This window comes from Mobula hypostoma, chromosome 25 (genome assembly GCF_963921235.1).
Source record: "Mobula hypostoma chromosome 25, sMobHyp1.1, whole genome shotgun sequence".
In the NCBI taxonomy this organism is placed as follows: Eukaryota; Metazoa; Chordata; class Chondrichthyes; order Myliobatiformes; family Myliobatidae; genus Mobula; species Mobula hypostoma.
In genome coordinates this window covers 17735296-17756014 of record NC_086121.1, presented here as the reverse complement: position 1 = coordinate 17756014, position 20719 = coordinate 17735296, and the positions used below count along the sequence as shown (strand labels likewise).

The 20719-nt window shown below is 40.0% G+C and overlaps 2 protein-coding genes across 2 annotated transcripts in view; one reads left to right on the top strand and one right to left on the bottom strand.

The window, feature by feature from the left end:
• Positions 1 to 4229: 4229 nt before the first annotated feature.
• rpl22 (ribosomal protein L22) lies at positions 4230 to 15235 on the bottom strand. Its single transcript, XM_063032837.1, has 4 exons — positions 15179 to 15235; positions 13387 to 13488; positions 9344 to 9465; positions 4230 to 4435 (listed from the first exon to the last, which is right to left on the bottom strand). Exons 1-4 carry the CDS (start codon positions 15188 to 15190, stop codon positions 4291 to 4293), a joined length of 381 nt encoding a protein of 126 aa, XP_062888907.1. The 5' UTR covers positions 15191 to 15235; the 3' UTR covers positions 4230 to 4290.
• Positions 15236 to 15434: 199 nt separating this feature from the next.
• rnf207b (ring finger protein 207b) overlaps positions 15435 to 20719 on the top strand; it is a 67664-nt gene continuing 62379 nt past the window's right edge. Inside the window, exon 1 of the mRNA XM_063033272.1 lies at positions 15435 to 15498. The gene's annotated coding sequence lies outside the window, so the exon portion shown is untranslated. The remainder of the gene's footprint in view (positions 15499 to 20719) is intronic.

Sequence of the window (20719 nt, the reverse complement as noted above, 5' to 3'; positions counted from 1 at the left end):
GAGAATAAATGGGCATCAAAGGAGAAAATGCACATGAATTCAGTTAATTTAACCCTCTGTCAGATAAATCCACAAATGCAACTCTTTGATCACAATGGTAAGAACTGACACCATGGTTCAACTGATAACTGATGGAGATAGTCAATCAACACCTCCACCAAATCAGTTTGCCAACAAGGGAATTTTAAACATGGAAAAGTGAGATTTTGAGGAGACAAGGGAAAAAAAAAGCTCCATTTTGCTTAATAGAGTAGTCCAAACAGAGGGGAAAAGATCTAAAGTTTTTTGTGAGGGGTTTAAGGGATGAAGAGGAACAACACAACTCACCTAGAGCACATTAAGATCCAGAACTCAGTGCCTGCAACAGTAGTGACAAAAACCCCCATCACTCAGTACTTGGGTTGCATACTTCACAAGCCACAAACTTCAGGGCTATAGACCTGATGCTGGATGATAGGTTAGCACTGTTTCAAACAAAGGCAGCAAGCCAAATAGCCTCCTTCTGTATATAATTCTAAAATATACCAAGGAAGCTGAAATTCCATTAGTAAAAAAGGTACAAATATACAAGTGAATGGATCATTCAATAGTATTATGGTAGATGTACTATTTCATTCTACCTTTCTGTATAATCTTCAATTCCATGAATTTACTAGTATATATTAAAATGTCTTGATTTATAGTCAGAAGCTGTTTCCTCGTGTAACTTTTCAGATTCACTACAGGTTTAGGAAGATCCTGTTGACCTTTCAACCCAGTGTACCTGCACCAGCTCAATTACTCCCACTCCTTTGTTCCTTAACCAGTACTGCAAATATTTCCTTTTAAAATGAGTAGCATTTTATCATGAGTAGCCACAGTGATTAAAAAAATCAGAATTCTGTCAAGCTTATAAAAAAAGCATTCTATTGTTTTGAGTTAATGATCATGAATTAGATAAAAATGAAGGATTCTGAATTGCTCAATGCAAACTGCTAGAGATGGAAATGAGGCTGTTAAGTACAGATCCAATCAGCAATTCCTAACAAAGTAGAATTTATTGTCATATGCACAAGTACAGATGCAATGAAAGTCTTACCATATTAGCAGCATTCACAAGAAAAACAAATTAAAACAATTAACACAGTTTTTTTTTTAACAAGAACACAATTAGAACCAAAATAGCTCATTTTAGTGCCAAGTGTTGCTAAACTAGTGATTAGGAATTGTGTGCATTCAAATTTCTGTTCCAGACTATAATGCATGTTGCCAGGATATTTTCAACCTCTAGAGTTGCTGCCTCTAAGGCAGCAGACAGGTGCAGGATGGATGAGGTAACAAGACACTTAAAACAGAACTAAGCCAGAGGTGGACACTTGGTCCCAAAGTACATGCTGGGGGAAACAATAAAAAACACTCAATGTAATGAAAGCAAGCCAAAGCTCAGGCATGATCTGCAGGGGACAGCTAATATTTCAGGATGAAGACTAATTGTCAGAACTGGGGGAAAAGATAAATGTTAACTTTATGTTTCAGAGAAAATGAGTTAAGGATGGATAGATCAAATGGAACACTGATAGGCCAAATCCAGCATTGCCATGGGGATAATTTGTAAAGGCCATCTGGTCAATGGGAGTATTAGAAGAGAAAACTTAAACAGCTATGAAATAAAGTTAGAGTCTGCGTATAAAGAAATGGAAAAGTTGCAGTATGCAGGGTTGTCAGATACTTGGCTGTGCTAATGGAAAGAAAAAATGAGCCAATTATCAAAACTGGACAACTTACAGTACCAATAGCCAGTTCAGATCTTAACTGTGAAAATATATTGTTTGAAGTTAAGTAATTCAAAATCAACTTGAGATGCAACATAACCCAGCAGTTATGTTTTGCTGTTCCTCGACCTTAACTTGGGCACCATTATAATAGGAGAGCTCACAGGTAAGTCAAATCGGGAGTGAAATGGAGAAATTAAGTGGCAGGCCACAGGAAGCAGGGTCATCCCTGCAAAGTGGTTACTCATTCTGTTTTGTTTCTCCAGTGCAGAAACCACGTAATGAACACCAAATGTACTCTAATGCATACTGGAGATTTAATTCATTGCTTCAACTGAAGGGACAAATGTGAGTCGCTGGTTGATAGAAGACAAGTGTTGCATCTACAGCAGTTGCATGGGAAAGTACTGAAAACAGACCGGTCCGAGGACTCAAAAATGAATGGTTTATTCAAAATGCTGCAAGGGACGATGTTCCTGGTAGCATAATCTTGAAGCTGGCAGTATTTGTAAAGGATGACCTGTTGAATGCAGAGGCTGGTGCGACGGAAAGATCAGACGTACTTACTTATCCAGGAAAGGTTGAGAGCAGAGGCAAAGCCAAGCACTCTGTCAATTACAATAGAGAAAAACCAAGGTTTAGGAAGACAACATATCAGAGGCATCTTATCTTTAGAGCAAATAGAATGGAGAAATTGGAAGAAATGGAGTACAGTCTTTACAGGATGCCGGTGGGACTGTAGCACTGTTAGTATTTTATTAGTATCCTGATACTTGAGGTGACAACAGATATCCAGAGGGGAAAAATTCAAAGACAGATATGGAATGTTGAGAGTTGGGTGGATATTAGGAATCGTTCGAGGGAAAAGGCATCATGGGTTTGGAAGGCATCTTGGAGACACAATCTGTAAATTTGTAAACTGGAGGTCAGAGAGGGCAATCTAGACAAAATTAATTACCCTGGATGGTACAAAAGGAGGAAATCTGTAGAACTAAATGCATATTTAGTGTCAGCAATGCACTACGAGAGTGAACCAGTCAAGGCATCATAAAGGATGATTAAAATCAGTTATCTGGCATCATCCAAGATCACTCAAAATTGTTAGCCAGATTGTAACCATGAAGATAATGGGCATTCAGACAAGAACAGTGAATTAAAGAGCTGGGCATAAAATCACTGAAACTCCACACACCTCAGAATCTGCAAATCTAATAGGGAAAATGAACATATTTGTAAATACAGTGGATTCGAGTTAATTGGACATTCAGTTAATCAGGACAGCTCTTAAAAGAACAAAAATAAATCAATAGCCAGGATTTCCTTCATTTATTTGGGACATTATGCCACCTGATTGGTCCAGGAGACTTGCCAAAGCGTTTCTAACTAGCATCAGATGTGTGCACTCACAGTGTCTAATGGCCACACACCATACTTGGAGCGCCTAGTTTTCAACAGCGTCAGCTGCATGCGCTTCTGTTTTAAAAAAGTAAATTGAGCAGTAATAGTTGGCAAGAAATAAGCAAGACAATTTACAACTGTTTTGCTCATTGTGGTTTCAGCATTCAGGCTTGGAGATGCCAGAAACAACTGGGTGTGAAAAATCAAACGATATCACTGCTTCAACAAGATAGGCACTATGAAGAATTATGAAGGTGTTGACAATCATCTTGAATATTAAAATGAAAATGTAGATTTGGAGGATGCAATCGTTGACAATTGTATGAAGGCATTCCATATCTATGCTAGGTGCCTGCACTGATTTTGTTCATTTACTGTCAATCAAATGCATACACTCAGCTCTGACCTGTGGCTCCAAAGAGCTGTTTGCTTGTAACAGCGGACATACGATGGAACACTGCATTAACAGGCATTCTAAACCAGGTGAGGGTAGCCGATAGACATTATACCACAATGAGATAGGGACATGCCGAATTAGCATGTGAAGCCAGCTCTGGTGTACTGGGCAAATGAGATCTACAGTGAGATCCTACCATCAGGAAGGCAGTTCTGCAACACTCTGAAGATCAAAGGGCATGATGAAGTACAGAAGTCATGGTCAACCATTGCAACAAAGGAACCCTAGTCGTGATGATCTTCGTACCACTGGACCCAGACTTCCGAGGTCAAGTGTGGAACCGTTCCGTGCAATGATGTTTCCACTTTAAAAACTCTCCCACACAGGTTTCCTGGCATCACCAAATACAAGATGCTACCACAAAATGAACTATTAAGAACTAATACAGTTTTATGGCATAGTAGTAGTATTGTTGGTGTTCTAATTTGTTCTGTACTTTATTTGAACACATAATTTGTAGCTTTTAAACTATTTCCATGAAACTTCATCTAATTGGGACAGCCACTAAATTAGACCAAAATGTACTAATCCCAATAAACCAGGATCCACTGTATTTAAGTAAATGCTAAACTGAGAAGACTACAGCAGTCTTCTAAGTAAAAACAGAACCCAAAGCGGCATGATTTTCCTTTTAACCAATTTTATTGAATATAATTTGTACAAAAGTCCAGACCAGGCTAGGGCTTAATCTTCATCCTCTTCTTCTTCTTCATCCTGGTTAATCTGGAAGTAACGGAGCTCATAGCTCTCTTTACTATTTGCAACTACGCGAAGCCAGTCACGCAGGTTGTTCTTTTTGAGGTACTTCTTCGTGAGGTATTTCAGGTACCTGAAGAAATGGAACAGAAAGTTAATAATCAAGGGACTTGGATCTTCTCAGTCTCTCCCATTCAAAAATCCACCCACCCATTTCTCTCAGCCTAAAACTCCAAGCCTGTCAAATGCAGACTCCATTTCCTTTTCACTCCTTTCAACTCCTGGAAGTTTTGTATCAAGTTTCAATCATTCAAGTCTGAAAAACATAAGGAATCACATCAAATCTAATACACATGCAAGAACCAGTAAATTTAGATGAGTTTATCAATGAGACACAAGTATGATTTTCTCAACAAGACTTAAATTCTAGTTTCATTTGCCCAATCCAGGCTCATATTCAACACAGGACAAAGTCAAATCTGGGGTCTTTTGTCATAATAAACTCAATCCCTCATCAGGCTCCAGAACTTGCAGGTTTTAGATTATTAAGCAACTGAATTTTTTGGCTCTGTTCATCAGTACCAAGTTAAATGCACACCCTCTAATCCCGAGGATGTGAAGGAGACAGGTGATGTGCAGGGGAAGGTCATAGTGGAAACAGTAGGCACAGGACCTTGTTAGCACCAGAAAGCAGAGAGAGAAAAAAATTAGTGCGTGGAACTCCCTGAAAATGTTTCAGGGAGTCAGCTGAGATGGATATTCAACAGACAGTCGCGACCTGCTCCCAGGGCTGAATCAGGCCAAGGGCTGTACTGCATTTCCTCCAATCTGGGTCTGAGAGGAAGCAATGTGACTAATAACCCAAGTACAGTACGTTCAGGATCATCAATACTGAACGACACCTTGCTCATATATCAATCAAAGAATGATGGCCAAAAGTAGAGAAAGGTCAATGACTGGATCAGACTAAGAGCCACAAAAGGCTCCAGAAACAAATATGCCTATTGTCTTTAGTCAGATTGAACTTCCCCGCATTGTCAGTCATTTCTACAAATCCATCACTTTTTTTCTACGATCCCACAATTTAGGTAAGGTCTTAGTTATGATCATAGTAAGATATGCTTAACAATCAAGGAGCAGGGTTAGAATAAATTGGCTACTACATCAATGCGCCCAACATCACTTCCTGAACAATACATTTCAGCCTAACAAGGAGACGTCCGGGATTTAAAACAATGATATCGGACAGATACTTAAAATTTTAGTAAGAATTCAGTAATATAAAAGTGCAATGATAAGCCAAGATTAAACTTGAGAAAAAGCCAATTTTACTACACTGATGCGTGATTTAGTGATGGCAGACTCAAAACTGTTACCTGAAAAATAAAGTTGATGGGAAATTGGAGATGTTCAAAGAGGAGGGTCTAAATCTAAAAACGCCACATACAGAGGACTTTACAGAGTAGAATAAAACCAAAGAAACTCTCACCTTGCACTGAGAAACCAATACTGTAGTAAGTTATACAAAAGTGGAGGGGGGACATTTTAAAGAAAATTCTGAAGGTACACAAGTATACAAATACATAATTGACAAGAGGATGAAGATACAAGTATTGACCAGAGATCAATAACCTTATCTTATAGAAACTGGGTGTGGCTCCACCCAGGAACCACTTGTTCACAAGGACACAATACCAATGTTGCAGACAAAGATTTATGTAATGTAATTAATTTTAGAAAGTAAATGCATTCAAAACTGAAATGTATCACATGTTATTGACAGCAATGTCTCCACAATTATTTTCTAATCCTGTCTCACATCCAGACTGGAAGGTAGCCAATATGGTATTGGTTAAGGGAGAAGGAATATGCCAATTACAGGCTAGTCAATCTTTACATTTTTCATTTTGAGATACAGCACAGTAACCAGCCCTTCCAACCTAAAAAAACCCACACCATCCAATTACCTATTAACCCGTACACCTTTGTAATGTGGGAGAAAATTAGAGCACCGGAGGAAACCCATGGAGTCACGGTGAGAACAAACTTTTTACAGCAGCAGCTGAACTGAACCCAGTTTGTTGACGCGTGACACTAACTGCTATGCTACTGTGCTACCCCATAATTATGAGAAACAATAACAAATTCTGAGCCTGTTTAAATTATTGAAGGACAGTTAGCAAGGATGTTAAAAGAAGACGGAATAATGCTGAATTGAAATAATGAGACACTGCAAGGGAAGAAGAACATGATGAAATTTAGTAATTTTTAAAAGTTTACATAGTATGACTGATTAAAAACAAAACAATCCCAGCATTTTAAAAATGATGATGAGCTTTGAGAAAAAAATTATCAAAAACCAAAAGCCAATTGTTGACAAGTTATTCTGATGAATAGAAAGCTTTTCGCAGAATTCACTACTAGTTCCCTTGATTTTCACAATATGCAAACACCGCAAAAAGCAGTTGTTACACATCACCTCACACTTGCCAGGATTAAATATGCCAGTACAGGATATCAATAGAATGGTCTCTAAGATTCAAGGAGTGATTCTAATGAGACTGGCTAACTATAGAAAAATTTTTAAACTATGCTCAGTATTAAAAAGGTACCAGAAAAATCATCTGGCAAGTAGCAAGTGTTACATACTGTTATATTAATTCGGAGATGGGCTTTTTAACTTGAATTCCTAATGTGTATAAACCTCACAAGCCTGCTCCCATTTTTCACCAAAGTCTGCATATCCCATTTAATAACTTGCATGATACTAAAACTGACTTAGTTCTGGGGGGGGGGGGGGGGAAGAGAGAGACACACACACACAATCATCATGCTTGTTTTGAATATTAGTTCTCTTCTCAGCCTCCTTCACCCAAGGAAAAACAAATTCTACCTACCCAATCCAACTCCTTAACTGAAGTCCTCCAGTTGAGGCAACATCCTGATGGATCTCCTTTGCACCATCTCCAAGTGCAACCTAATCAGTGTTTTAAATCGCAGCATGGTCCAATCCTTACATTTTATTCCCTAACCTATGAAAGCACCATGTCAACGTCCTCTTCTCCACCGTCTTGAATGTGTTATCACTTTCAGAAAACTACGGACTTGGACACTTGGGTCTTTGTTCATCAATATTCCTTAGTGCTCTACCCCACTTGACTTCCAAAATGCATTTCCTCACACTTCAATCAAATTCAAGAAGCCAATGCACACAAAAAGTGCTGCCTGGCCTGCTGCGTTCACCAGCATTTTTTGTGTGCGTTGCTTGAATTTCCAGCGTCTGCACATTTCCTTGTGTTTGCGTCAACAAGCCAATACTTGGTTTTTATGCAAACAACAGGAATTCTGCAGATGCTGGAAATTCAAGCAACATACATCAAAGTTGCTGGTGAACGCAGCAGGCCAAGCAGCATCTATAGGAAGAGGTGCAGTCCTGACGAAGGGTCTCGGCCTGAAACGTCGACTGCACCCCTTCCTATAGATGCTGCTTGGCCTGCTGCGTTCACCAGCAACTTTGATGTATGTTACTTGGTTTTTACGCTGTAGACAATCTTCCTTGCTATCCATAGTACATCAGTTTTCACATTATATGTAAACTTGCTAATCACCAAAAAATATAATATTCCTTAATGACTACAGCACAGTGGCTCTGACATCCATCATGAAGTGCCTAGGAATGTTGCTCCAGCCTCCTACTGCATCTATTTTACTCCCTACATGGTCAGATTCTCCACCTCAAAGTTTGCAGATGACACCACCATAATCTCAAATAATGATGAGTTGCAGTACAGGAAGAAGAGAGCCTAGTGACTGCGCCCCCAGCGTCAGCACAACAAAAGAGCTGGTCATTGTTTACATCAATAGTACTGAAGTCGAGAGTTGAGAGCTTCAAGTTCTAGGAATAGCCTGCACTGGAGCAACCACAAATGCCATGACCAAGAAAACACCCCAGCACCTCTATTTCTTCAGGAGGCTAAAGAAATTTGGCACATCCCCATTGACCATCACTATTTCTTTTTATAGATGCATCCTAGAAAGCACCTTGGAATAGCAATTACTCTGCCCAAGACCACAAAAAAAACCGCAGAATTGTAGACACAACTTCCCCTGCATGGACTCTACATGTCTCACTGTCTTGGTAAAGCAACCAGCATAATTAAAGATTCCACCTACCCCCAGATATTCTCCCCCCAACCAAAGCCTGAAAGCATGTGCCACTATGTTTTCACGGGCAACTTCCATCCTACTATAGGTCTACTAAATATGGTAAGGAACCTTGACCTCACAATCTACTTTTTCATGGCTTTGCACCTTACTGTCTACCTGCACTTTCTCTAATCTATAACTGTTCTGCATTCTGTTATTGGTTTTCATTGATTACCTGAAAGAACTGATGTGATGGAATGATCTATATGGGTGGCATTCAATCAAGTTTTTCCACCATAGCTCAACACATCACAATAATATCAATCTAAATTACCACACCTCCTACATTCACATCCGAGTCGTTAATATGTCACAAGCAACAAAGGTCCTAACATGGGTCCCTTGGGTACAGCACTAGTCAAAGACATGTAATCATAACACCCTTCCACCACAATTCTCTGCCTATCAACATTCCAAATTTGCATTCAATTAACCAGCAATTCTCTGAATTAAGAGGTTTCTCCTAAATGACTATGTTTATTAATGATCCACATTATTGACTTCAGCTTCTACTTTCACTGAAGGAAAAGTTTCCTTAACTGCCAAACAAATGTACTACTGCTGTATGGTTTGTTTGCTCTAATTGAAATTCAGAGAAAACAGGTTTATTTAGTTACTATATTCTCATTCTAAAAATTTAGTGTATTCCCTGCAAATTATCAAATTTTGTTTACAATTCCCAAGGCCAGTATTTTTTTTAAATCCGGTGTTAATCCTGTGGAACATCACTTCCCATCTTTTGTTAGTCCAAGTGAAATATTTGTTTTGAGATGGCTTTTGAAAAGGAATCTTTCATTAATGCAGCACAATTGCTTCTCCTTGCCTTCCAACTCACCTCTTTGAAAAAGGGACCTCAGAGGTAATAGTGATCTTACTCTTGTTCCTCTCAATGGTTACAACATTGCCCAAGTTGCCAGCTTTACCATTCACTTTAATGCGTTCCTGCAGAAACTGCTCCTGTAAAAGGAAAAATAATGAGTTATTAAATTCCCCGCTGATTGCATGGGAGAAAATGTTGTATGTGGCAAGATGTTTCTCAAAAATCAGTAAGTGTGTAACAGCCATTTCTGGTATATTACCAAGCTGTACAAAGAGTAAGGTAACATCACCCACAATGATAGCCTGAAAATAATCTTCCTGAAAAGCAGGCAGGTATGCACAGAACTGACTCAATGTAATACTTGCTTCAATCTAGTTGAGTGGCCAGGCAGTGCTGCCTAGATGTGAACAACAACGAAGGTGCAAAATCTCTACAATTAAGCCTTCTACTTCACCAGAAAGGATAAAACTGTTTCCAGTTTCACACATGGTGTAAGATAAATTTGACAATTGACAATCTGAACATTAGCTATAAAAATCTATTCACACTGTAGCTAACAAGTGTGCAAAAGGAATTTCCAATTACACATGACCCAGTGAAGAGAGTGCAATGCTGCCATTCTAATGCTCACAGGCCAACACAATCTACAGAAATCCCAAGTTCATTAGTCAATAAACTACTGAGTTTAAATTTACATTTACTACGAAATGTCTCCACATTACAAGTATTCTTTGACTATTAATAATTGTTACTGGGCCATTCCACTTGGACCTTGAAACAAAAAAAATGCACAGAATGAAGTTTCCAGATTTCTTCTTCTCAAATTTAGATTGTGAGTACCGCATGCTGAGCTGGCCCACGGCACTTGAGGAAAACTGTCAATAGCTCAAGAGGTGGAAAAGAAACCAGGACAGGCAAAGTAACAGCCCTTTCATAATCTTAGCTGGCCATAATTTATCTTCAAGATCAATTCTACCTTCCCACCTTTAAAAAAGCCACAGGAAATGGCAGCATGATACTGTAGACCCCCCCACCAAATGTGCTGTAGCCAGATATGAGCACACTACATAATATACCAGCCTATGTTCAGGAGCCCTCATCAGCTCCTCGTTAGGAATCTCGAGTAGAACAAATGCCTTAGTTTACCCTGGATACAGAATAAACACATTGTCCTTTAAAAAACATAAATTGTGCAAAGAAAAATTCCTGTTGTTTATTAGCTCTCTCAGGAGATTATCTAACTCCAATTACCCTGTTTCAGCCAGAACTCCAAACCAAGTACTGAGAATTCATCACTCATATTTGAGTCCTTCAGTGTCCGAATACATAGCTAATGTTAATCTTTAAAATGTACTACAAATTAATTTGACTTTGTTCTTCTGACTTATGCCAGAAGAGACCAGGGCTAACCAAATGGTCACGAAGTCAGAAAAACTCATAGCCTATTCCATGACGTAACTCCCCCATCCTTCAGCAAAAAAAAAATCATAAGCTAAAAAATTTATTTTACAGGGGACATCAAAGGCAAGGGCAAATATCACTAAATTACAATCAAGTAATGCCAAATGTTTGCTTTTTTAAAATTTCAGTAAACTGGTATTTTGATTAAAAGGCAAAGGAAAATCCAATGTACTCCACACCAATTTTCAATGTTTCCCAACTGACTCATTCACAGAATAAATGCACCCTTGGCGCAGCAGTCACTAGAATATCTTGCACACAATTTACTTTGATTGAGCTGTTCAACCAGAAGCTTAGCTCTACATCTAAGGTTAGACACTGAGAAGTACACAAATTGCGATCAGGTTATCTTTTTTAATATTCGGCAAACTGTACAGAAATACATGGCCCTAGTCACCAAGCTGTCCAGACTGACAGCATCAAATCAGAAAATAACTGATTCAGGAATACAGGTGAGATGAGTAAGAGGGAATCTGCTACTGTATCCAAGCATAGGTCAACCTATTTAGCCCAAGGGCAGATGAGGAAAAGTCAACTAGGTCATCAGTTTGATGTGAAAATTACTGAATGGCGCTCGGTCGGCATTTATAGTGTAGCTCGCAGCATTGCAGCCAAGCCAGCAACACTGTGTAATGAACATACAAAAGATTAACTAGAAATCACACCACAGTGCTAGAAACTGACTCCACGCTACTGATGTTCACAAGGACAGAACTACATTTGCACCCTACAAAAGGTTCTGTAATTCATCCACAAGCAATATCTCCTGATCCTTTACCTGCTGTCTCTCTGCTTACCCTGAAGGATGTGGAGCACCAAACGTGCTGGGCCAAGGAATGTAGTTTCTAACATGGTCCAAATTATTACAGGGTTCTGGTCCGAAGCCCTGCCACCAACTGCTCTGAAAGCTTCAACAGCAAGTCCCTAACCTTGGTTATAACGTCTAAGTTTTTAAACTGATATTAAAAAAACACAAACTAGTACCACGTTAGCAATCAAAATTTTAAAAGATAAACCCAAAACATACAGAAATACATAAATAATTCAAAACACATAAGCTAGCCACAGTTAATACAAAAAGATTTTGCCCTTTATCTTAAACAACTCCCCAACAACCCCTACTGAAAGTAATGGGGTCTCCTATCCTTGCAATGGCACAGTATTGAAATTGTAGTCCTATCTGAAAGATTGGTATCCACTGCTGGACTCCCTTCTACATTCTGAATTTGTCATTAAGCCTGGGACTTGCACATTTGACAATTCTGATCATTTTTTCAGGTAAATTCATGGCTGCATGGGAAGATCTGAATCAGTGTTGCAACAAAAAGCAACCAAAAATACAACCAGTAAAGACTTCCCATCTTGCTTACATTGAAATAATTTAATTAGATAAACAACCTCATGTTCAAGCAGTGACAATTCAAGTAATCAATAAAACCAACTACTTCTCTTATTGAGCACAATCACATCAGTTAACCTGTCCACTTTTTCAGCTTATATAGATTCCATAAAACTGCTGAGCCAATCCTATAATTCTGTGGATCAGAAGAAAATCAGAATGCCAAGAAAATAAAAACACCCTTTTCCAACTAGCATCATTGTTTCTCAATGATTACGGGAAATGTTGGTTACCATGGAGTTAATTTCTTGAAGAATATAAATTTAAAGCTCAGTTTGCACTGCTCACTTGAATTGGCTGTGGGTACGAAAGAACTATTTTAACCTTTAAATATTACAGGTACACCAAGTCTATTAAAGAGATGAACAATTGAGATTTGTATTTATCTATAATTTCATTACATTGGTTCATCTGAATTATTCTATTCAAAATTAACTTCTGTCATCACAAAGATAACAGATTTTCATATTAATGGAAGTGTGTATGCAAACTTGGGTATGTGAGAGCAGGGACAGGGATGTTTAAGTAAAATAGAACTGATGGAAAGGCAGAAGAGCCCATTGACTTGATTCAAATGGCTTCATGTCTAAAATATGAGAAAATGGAACAAAATTTTAACTATGCTCCTAGGTATACATTTACACATGGGCAGAATTTTGAAAATAATGCATAGCACTAGCAATCACAAAATAAATTTAATTCACAAATCTTCCACTTTTAAATTTTGATTGCCTGTAAGTCATCAGCTAACACCAAATAGAGAAGGCATTTACATGATTTGTAACTGATGGAATTAAATGAAGAATTGCAAGTACATTACTAGGAATATGGTTGGCACAAGTAAGACTAATAGAAACACAGCAATTAGCAGGTACTCTGTACCAGGATATCATTCTAAATCCACTTATGCAATTGTCTTGAATTTGCTTTTATTACAAATATTAAAATGCAGCATCACAGTGGAAAAAGTACTACCATAATACCCCAGTGAAGTTAACATAATAACAAGGTGCATTGAATTACAATGCTTCTCACAACCTTTGATTCAGAACAATACTACCAGGCTGAGTCTGAAAGTCATCTCCAAAAGATTTTAAAAACTCACAAAATACCATTGGCAGTTTCAGTGTCACATACACCAGTAAGACAAGGCCACATCTGTGGACCATACTAGCTCAGAAATATTAGGTAGACTTACAAAATTAGAAGCATCCATGATTCCATCTTCCACAGGATGCGTGCAGTCCAAAGTGAACTTCAGCACCTGCTTCTTCTTCTTGCCTCTCATTAAAAGTTTTTTCTGTGAAGCAAAAGTCCAACAGGAAATTAAACACTGAAGAGATGCAAAAAGTGCAATTTATATCTAACTTTTGATCTGGTCCTGTTTCTGTGGTGAACGACTTTTAATACTATAATATTTTGAACATGGACTTGTTATGAAAAATAATCTCATTTCAGTACCACCTTTGGTTGGGATGCTTTATGAGCCCTTGGGAAAGATGAAGAGCAATGATTAGTTGCCATTAAGAGCAAAGAACAAAGTACAGCAAGGAAAAGGGGAACAGTCAACGGTCATTTCCCTCCATGGATGCAGCCCAACCTGTTCAGTTCCATCACCAGTTTGTGTTTTTTTTTTGCTACTGTCACTTGTGCTTGCCATGAAATGAGACATCTCTGTAATAGTGCTGAAGATCAGACTCTACAGCTAGCTGGATACTCAAATCAGTTTTCAGAGCTGTGCAATTGGATTAGATAGTCATGTCAGTTTTGGCACAGCTGGAAAGTGGTGGTAGCTGGTGGGACGGTTATAAATAGGAGGAATTTCAGTTTTTTCGTCATCTGCTATCAGAGACAGTTACAACCACATATCACCGTTGCTGGGACCCCAAACACAGCAAGGTTCAATAGCCTGTGCTTCCAATCCAAATTATAAATGCAGCTTTGCAGTAAAAACCATGGCCAAGGAGAGAGAAGAGGACGACAAAATAGACACTGGTGTGGATAATCCTAAGAAAAATGGCCATTGCTAGATCTATGCAATTTGCAGCAATAATGAGCTAGGTTTTCATTTTCATTCACAGTGCTAGATTTTTAATGACTGCACCAATCCATTCTAAATTTTTCCGAAGTGGATTATATTTGCACTTCATGTCAGAGATATTCCCTTTGTTCCTCCCATCCCTCTTTTCAGTTCTGTTGTGAAAACTTTCCAAAGTTCTAAAACGTTAATTGTCGATATTTTCTAGGATGCTGTTTAACCTACTGAAGGTTTCTAACATTGACCGCACTTATGTGTCTGCAAATAAATATAAGCATGACGGGCAAGCACAGGTGATTTCCTTCTTCGAAGGAAACAAATGAATCCGATGGATTTTTAATTCAGTTCGATAGTTTCAATTACTGAGACAAGCATCTAAAATTAAAGTTCCCCAGTTGCTTTCTTGAGATCTACACTCAAGTCTCCACATCGAGGTGCCACAATTTTGCCTCTCAAATAACAGCATTTAACATCCGCTGTAAATTTACAACAATGGTATATTTAACCTATGAACCTTGAAGTCGGACAAAGTGAAAACCGGTCCCTTTTAAAGCTTTATATTTATTATTTATTTCTAAATGTAACTAAATGAGTTGAAAACTTTATTTAACACGTGCGACACACGGTAAAAAACATCACTCCAACAGCTCAACCCAAAAATTAAAACAACTAATCCTACCAGAAACAGGGACTATGTTAATTCCCGGACCAGCGGATGCAAAGCCCGAGTCTGGTCTCCATGTTAAAACTCCCACCCGTGGCCACGGCCTAATGCTCAGGCCTACACCCAGCAGCCTACCCACTGCCTGTCTACCCAGGGTGGGGAGGACAAGTCGATCCAACTATCACAATAAAAGGAGCACGAAATGTCACAGTTTCGGAGCCCAGTCAGAACCACGCGGCTTTTCTACCACATCTACAATCATTAACTGTAACGCGGCGGCGGACTCACCGCAGGAGCCATGTCTCGAAAAGATGGCTGACCAAAAGAGAGAGAGAAGGGAGAGCGATCACACGCAGGCGCACTAATCCATTAAAGCGCTTTCCCGCGGAACACCAATCACCGTCCAACCACCCCGCATGCGCCAAACTTGACCGGACACGGGAAGGCGGGGATGACGCAGCAGGGGAGGACGTCTGCACGGAACGGGGCGTACACGCGCATGCGTCCTGCTGAGGCGGGAAGCACCAATGAGAGTGCGAACTGGTCCGGCCGCCCGAACGACCAGCAGGCCTGCGCAGTGAAGGCGGGAAGCGCCCCAGGCTGTGACGGTAAAGTCTGGTTTCTGCCCCTCCTGTTGGTTACTATGCCGCCGTTCCTCTGGGTTTAATCAACGCTCCCATAATCTGATAGGGCTGCGTTTGAAGAAAGAGGCATAGGATATTTAAAATCGTAGAGTTCTGTAACAGAAAAAGCTTTTCGCCCAAAAATGCCTGTCAATATCTCAGATATTTCTTCTCCCCTTTAAACCTGTCTGCCAATTAACTTGTGAAAATTATTTTATTATCACGATCGCCACGATTCAAAAGTAAGACCTTTAATCTCTATTGATTCCGCTTCTTTCTCCACAAGATCCTTCCGGACCAGTATTTTCTATTTTCTGGTATTTCAAATGATTAAAAAGCATACTTTATTCTTTTCTAATAAAATATATGGTGTTGAGGCAGCATTCTCACAGCGACTTCAGAATCAGGTTTAATAACACCGGCCTATGTCATGATATGTGTTCACTTTGCTGCAGTAGTACAAATCAATACATAATAAAAGAGAAAAAAGCTGTGAATTACAGTAAGTATATATTAAATAATTAAATTAAACAATAGTGCAAAAATAATTTTTTTAAAAAGTAGCGAGGTAGTGTTCACGGTTTCAATATACTTTCAGAAATCGGATGGCAGAGGGAAAGAAGCTGTTCCTGAATCATTGAGTGTGTCCCTTCAGGTTTCTGTACCTCCTTTCTGAGGGTAGCAATGAGAACAAGGCATGACCTGGGTGAATGGGGGTCCTTAATGTTGGGCAACACCTTTCTGAGCCATCACTCCTTGAAAATGACCTGGATACTCCGGAGGCCAGTGCTCATGGTGGAGCTGGCTAACTTTACAACTCTTTGCAGCTTACTTCAATCCTGTGAAGCAGACACCACCTCCCCACCCCCATACCAGATGACAATGCAACCCGTTCAAATGCTCTCCACAGTACATCTGTAGAAATTATTGAGTGTTTTTGGAGACATACCAAATCTTCTTAAACTCCTGATGAAATATAGCCACTGTCGCATCAATACGTTGGATCCTCAGAGATATTGACACCCAGGAATTTAAAATTGTTCACTCATTCCACTTCTGATCCCTCCATGAGGACTGATGTGTGTTCCCTCACCTTACCCTTTCTGAAAGTGTGACTTTTGCACACATTTGAATATTCCACACAAACTATTATTGCAACAACATGGAGAATGGTTATCCATGCTATGTTACAGGGTACACTCAAAGCAAAAATATATATGTGACATAAATAAATTAAGAACGAAAAAAAAGTAAAATAACTGTCCAGTCTGTTTGTGCTTTGGCACAAAGTCTTCTAGATGTTTGGGTTGGTGGACTGTCTTTGCATATATGGCCTAATCAGTTGCATATCTCCCAAGGACTAGTTGTACAGCACAGTTTTGACTCTTTGACTCACCATATCTGCAGTGTCCAAGTACCAACCAATATGAATAACATCTCCTAGCACAGAGCCCATAGTTTCTATGCCAAAATACTTCAGACATTCATCTTCATAAATATTGTCAGAGTCCCTGCCTCCACCATGTGTTACATGGGAAAAAAATCCTCAAGTTCTCTCTGAATCTCCATTATCTTATGATAATAGAAATCTCCACTAAGAGGAAATAAAATTTCTGTACTACCTGTCACTGGTTACACTCACATGCCTATTAATGTATGTAACAAATAGCGAGGGTCCTTGCATCGATCCCAGTTAACACCAACTGGTTGTAGGCTTACAATTACAAAAATAACATTCCACCTTCTCCCTTTCCCTCCTTTCACCATCCCCATTTTGGACCTATTTGCCAAATTGCCCTAGATCGGTCAGGACGCTAGAGCAGGGATCCAGTCGCAGACTCAGTACCGTGTACACAATGATATTAATTGAGTAACAAATCCCGAGGTGCAAACAAAGTCAGCGTCAAAGTTCAGGCAGAGATCAAAACTTCCAGGGAAATCCAACAGGCAGAATCAATATTCAGATGGACAGAGTACAGATACAAATACTGGAAAGGCTCAGGAAAATTCACTGGCACAATCTGGCAACAAACAGGTGAAAACACAGGACTAAATTACACAGCAATAAACAGAGAGGCAGATGATAAGTGGAGCACAATGAGACAGAAGTGGCAGCAAAACAGGTAATAATGAGAAATAGGTGAGAGATGGTGTACTCAGTAATACAGGGGCCAGAGTAGAGCAGGAGCACGTGGGACATGAAAACAAACAAGAGCACATGGCAATACAAAACCACAAACTCAGACACGAGGAAATCTGCAGATGCTGGAAATTCAAGCAACACACACAAAAAATGCTGGTGAACGCAGCAGGTCAGGCAGCATCTATAGGAAGAGGTACAGTCGACGTTTCAGGCCGGGACCCTTCGTCAGGACTAACTGAAAGAAGAGATAGTAAGAGATTTGAAAGTAGGAGGGGGAGGGCTCTTCGTATAGATGCTGCCTGACCTGCTGCGTTCACCAGCATTTTTTGTGTGTGTTGCGAAAACCACAAACTGACAGCTGGGGGAAAGCACACAAAAAGACAAAGTTCAACTGGAGGTACTGACAAGATCACATGCATCTTTGGGCAGAATATTAAAGGCCTGACTGAAGTCTATGTCTGCATGGATCACTTACAGTAGCATCACTGACACACTTGTTCATCTCAAAATATTCAAGTTAAATTTATTATCAAAGTACATATATGTCATCACATGAGGCCTTCTGTTGGTTGGGGTCAACCATGGATGCATGAGAGCCAATGATATGGCATCTACTGTTGACCTGTTGTGATGCGAGGCAAATTGGAGCATATCCAAGTTGCTTCACAGGCAGGAGTTGATATAATTCATCACCAACTTCTCAGAGAACTTCATCACAGTAGATGTATGTGCTACCAGAGAATAGACATTGAGGCAGGTCATCCTGTTCTTCTGAGGTACTGGTAGGATTGTAGCCTGCTTGAAGCAATAGGTTAAAGATATCAGCGAACACTCCAGCCAGTTGATCAGCACAGACCTTTAGTGCACACCTAGGTACCCCATCTGGGCTGGATGATTTCTGTGGGTTCACCCTCCTGAAGGATGCTCTCATATTGGCCTCAGAGACTGAAATCACAGGGTCATCAGGGGCTGTGGGAGTTTGTGAAGGTGCCTCCATGTTTTGATGGTCAAATTCATTCAGATTAGTCAGATAGGGTTTCCTTTAATAAAGACATGCTGACTCTTTCTTATTAATCCTTGCCTCACAAGATGCAGATTAAATATGTTTTCAGAAATTTTCCCATTAAATCCCCTACATCAGTTTGCCAGTAAATACCTGGCTTATTCATGCTAACTTTGAATAAGTATACCAGATTGTTGTCTGCCTCTCACCTGGTATCTTGACTGTGGGCAGAGCTGATCTGAAAATGTCTGTCAAGGTCCCAGTGTTCAGAGCAATGTGGGATACATCCCGTCAGCCCTGCACATTCATTGATTTTCTAGCCCAGCAGGACGTAAAGTAGTAGTTAGAGTGTTGCTTTTGCAGTGCCAGTGACCCGGGTTCAATCCTGCCGTTGTCTGTAAGAAGTTTGTACATTCACTCTGTGACTACATTGGGTTCCTCCGGCTGACCCAGGCGAGAAGGTTAGTTGGTTACATGGGTGTAATTGAGCAGCGTGAGCTTGTTGGACTGAAAGAGCCCATTACCATGCTGTACCTCAAAATAAAATATTCCACCATCCCTCTCTCTGTGTTCTCCAAGTCCAGTTTATCCAACACATTATCCTCTGCAACTTCCGCCATCTCAAAGGGACCCTACCATTAAACGAATCTTTACCCTCCCCCCCGCCACACTTTCCACAGGATCACTCCCTCCATAATCCCCTTCTCCATTTGTCCCTCAGCAATTGTACCCAATGCGGCCTCCTCTACATTGGTGAGACCCGTCGTAAATTGCAGGACTGCTTCGTCGAGTGCTTCCATACCATCCAGCTCAAGTGGGACTTCCTGGTGGCCAAACATTTTAATTCCCATTCTGACATGTCAATCCATGGCCTCTTCTTGTGCCAAGATGAGGCCACCCGCAGGGTGGAGGAGCAACACCTTACATTCCATCTGGGTACCATTGAACCTAATAGTATGAATATCGATTTCTCCTTCTAGTGAACAAAATTTCGTCCCCCTCACTCCTTCCTCTATTCCCCATTCTGACCTCTTCTTCTCATCTATTACTTACCTCTGGGTCCACTCCTCCTTCCCTTTCTCCTGTTGTCCATTCTCCTCTCCTATCAGATTCTTCCTTCTCCAGCCTTTAACCTTTCCCATCGACCTAGCTTCACCTATCACCTTCCAGCTAGCCTCTTTCCCCTCCCCCAACTTTTTAATTCAGGCACCTTCCCCCCCCCTCCAACTCTCTGTACTGAAGAAGGGTCTCAGCCCAAAACGTCAACTGTTTATTCATTTCCATAGATGCTGCCTGACCTGCTGAGTTCCTCCAGCATTTTGTGTGTGTCACTTTGGATTTCCAGCATCTGCAGATTTTCTCATGTTTGTCAATATTTTTCTTATCTATCATGCACAGTTTGGCATCTTGATCCCTAATAAATCCTCTTCTTCCCTGATTGCTTTATTGCTCTAATATATACAGTAAAATGTTTTGTCATTTTGTCAATCTTTTTATGTTTGTTCTCTTTTGCCTTCCTAATTCTGTTTTTAGTAGCTCGCTTTATATTCTATTCTCCACTTTTAACTTTCCAGTTCTTTAAACCTCCCTTTAGCTACCATTTTCCCCTTAATCCAACCCTCATTTGTTCATAAGTCTCTTCACAGGACCGTACATCATCGCTTAGGGTTGCAGTGTTACAGAACGTCACCGAGGTATGCTATGGAGGTGGTAAAGATTAACTAGTTACTCATACTGAAGGTCTGCTTCTAAGGAGAGATTAAACTAAGAAGAGATATCCTCACTGACAATTAACCCAGGCACAGCTCAAGGATGTGTTGTTAGCTTGCAGCTCTGCTCTCTCTATGCATAAATTTGTGGATGATACAACTGTTGTTGGCAGAATCTGAGATGGTGTTGAGGAGGCTTAGATGAGTGAGATAGATTGGTTGGTTGAGTAGAGTCACAATAATAACTTTGCACAGAACATCAGTAAGACCGAGGAATTGATTGTGGATTCAGGAGGGGGAAGTCGGGAGAATACACACCAGTCCTCATCAAAGTAGCTTCAAGTTCCTGAG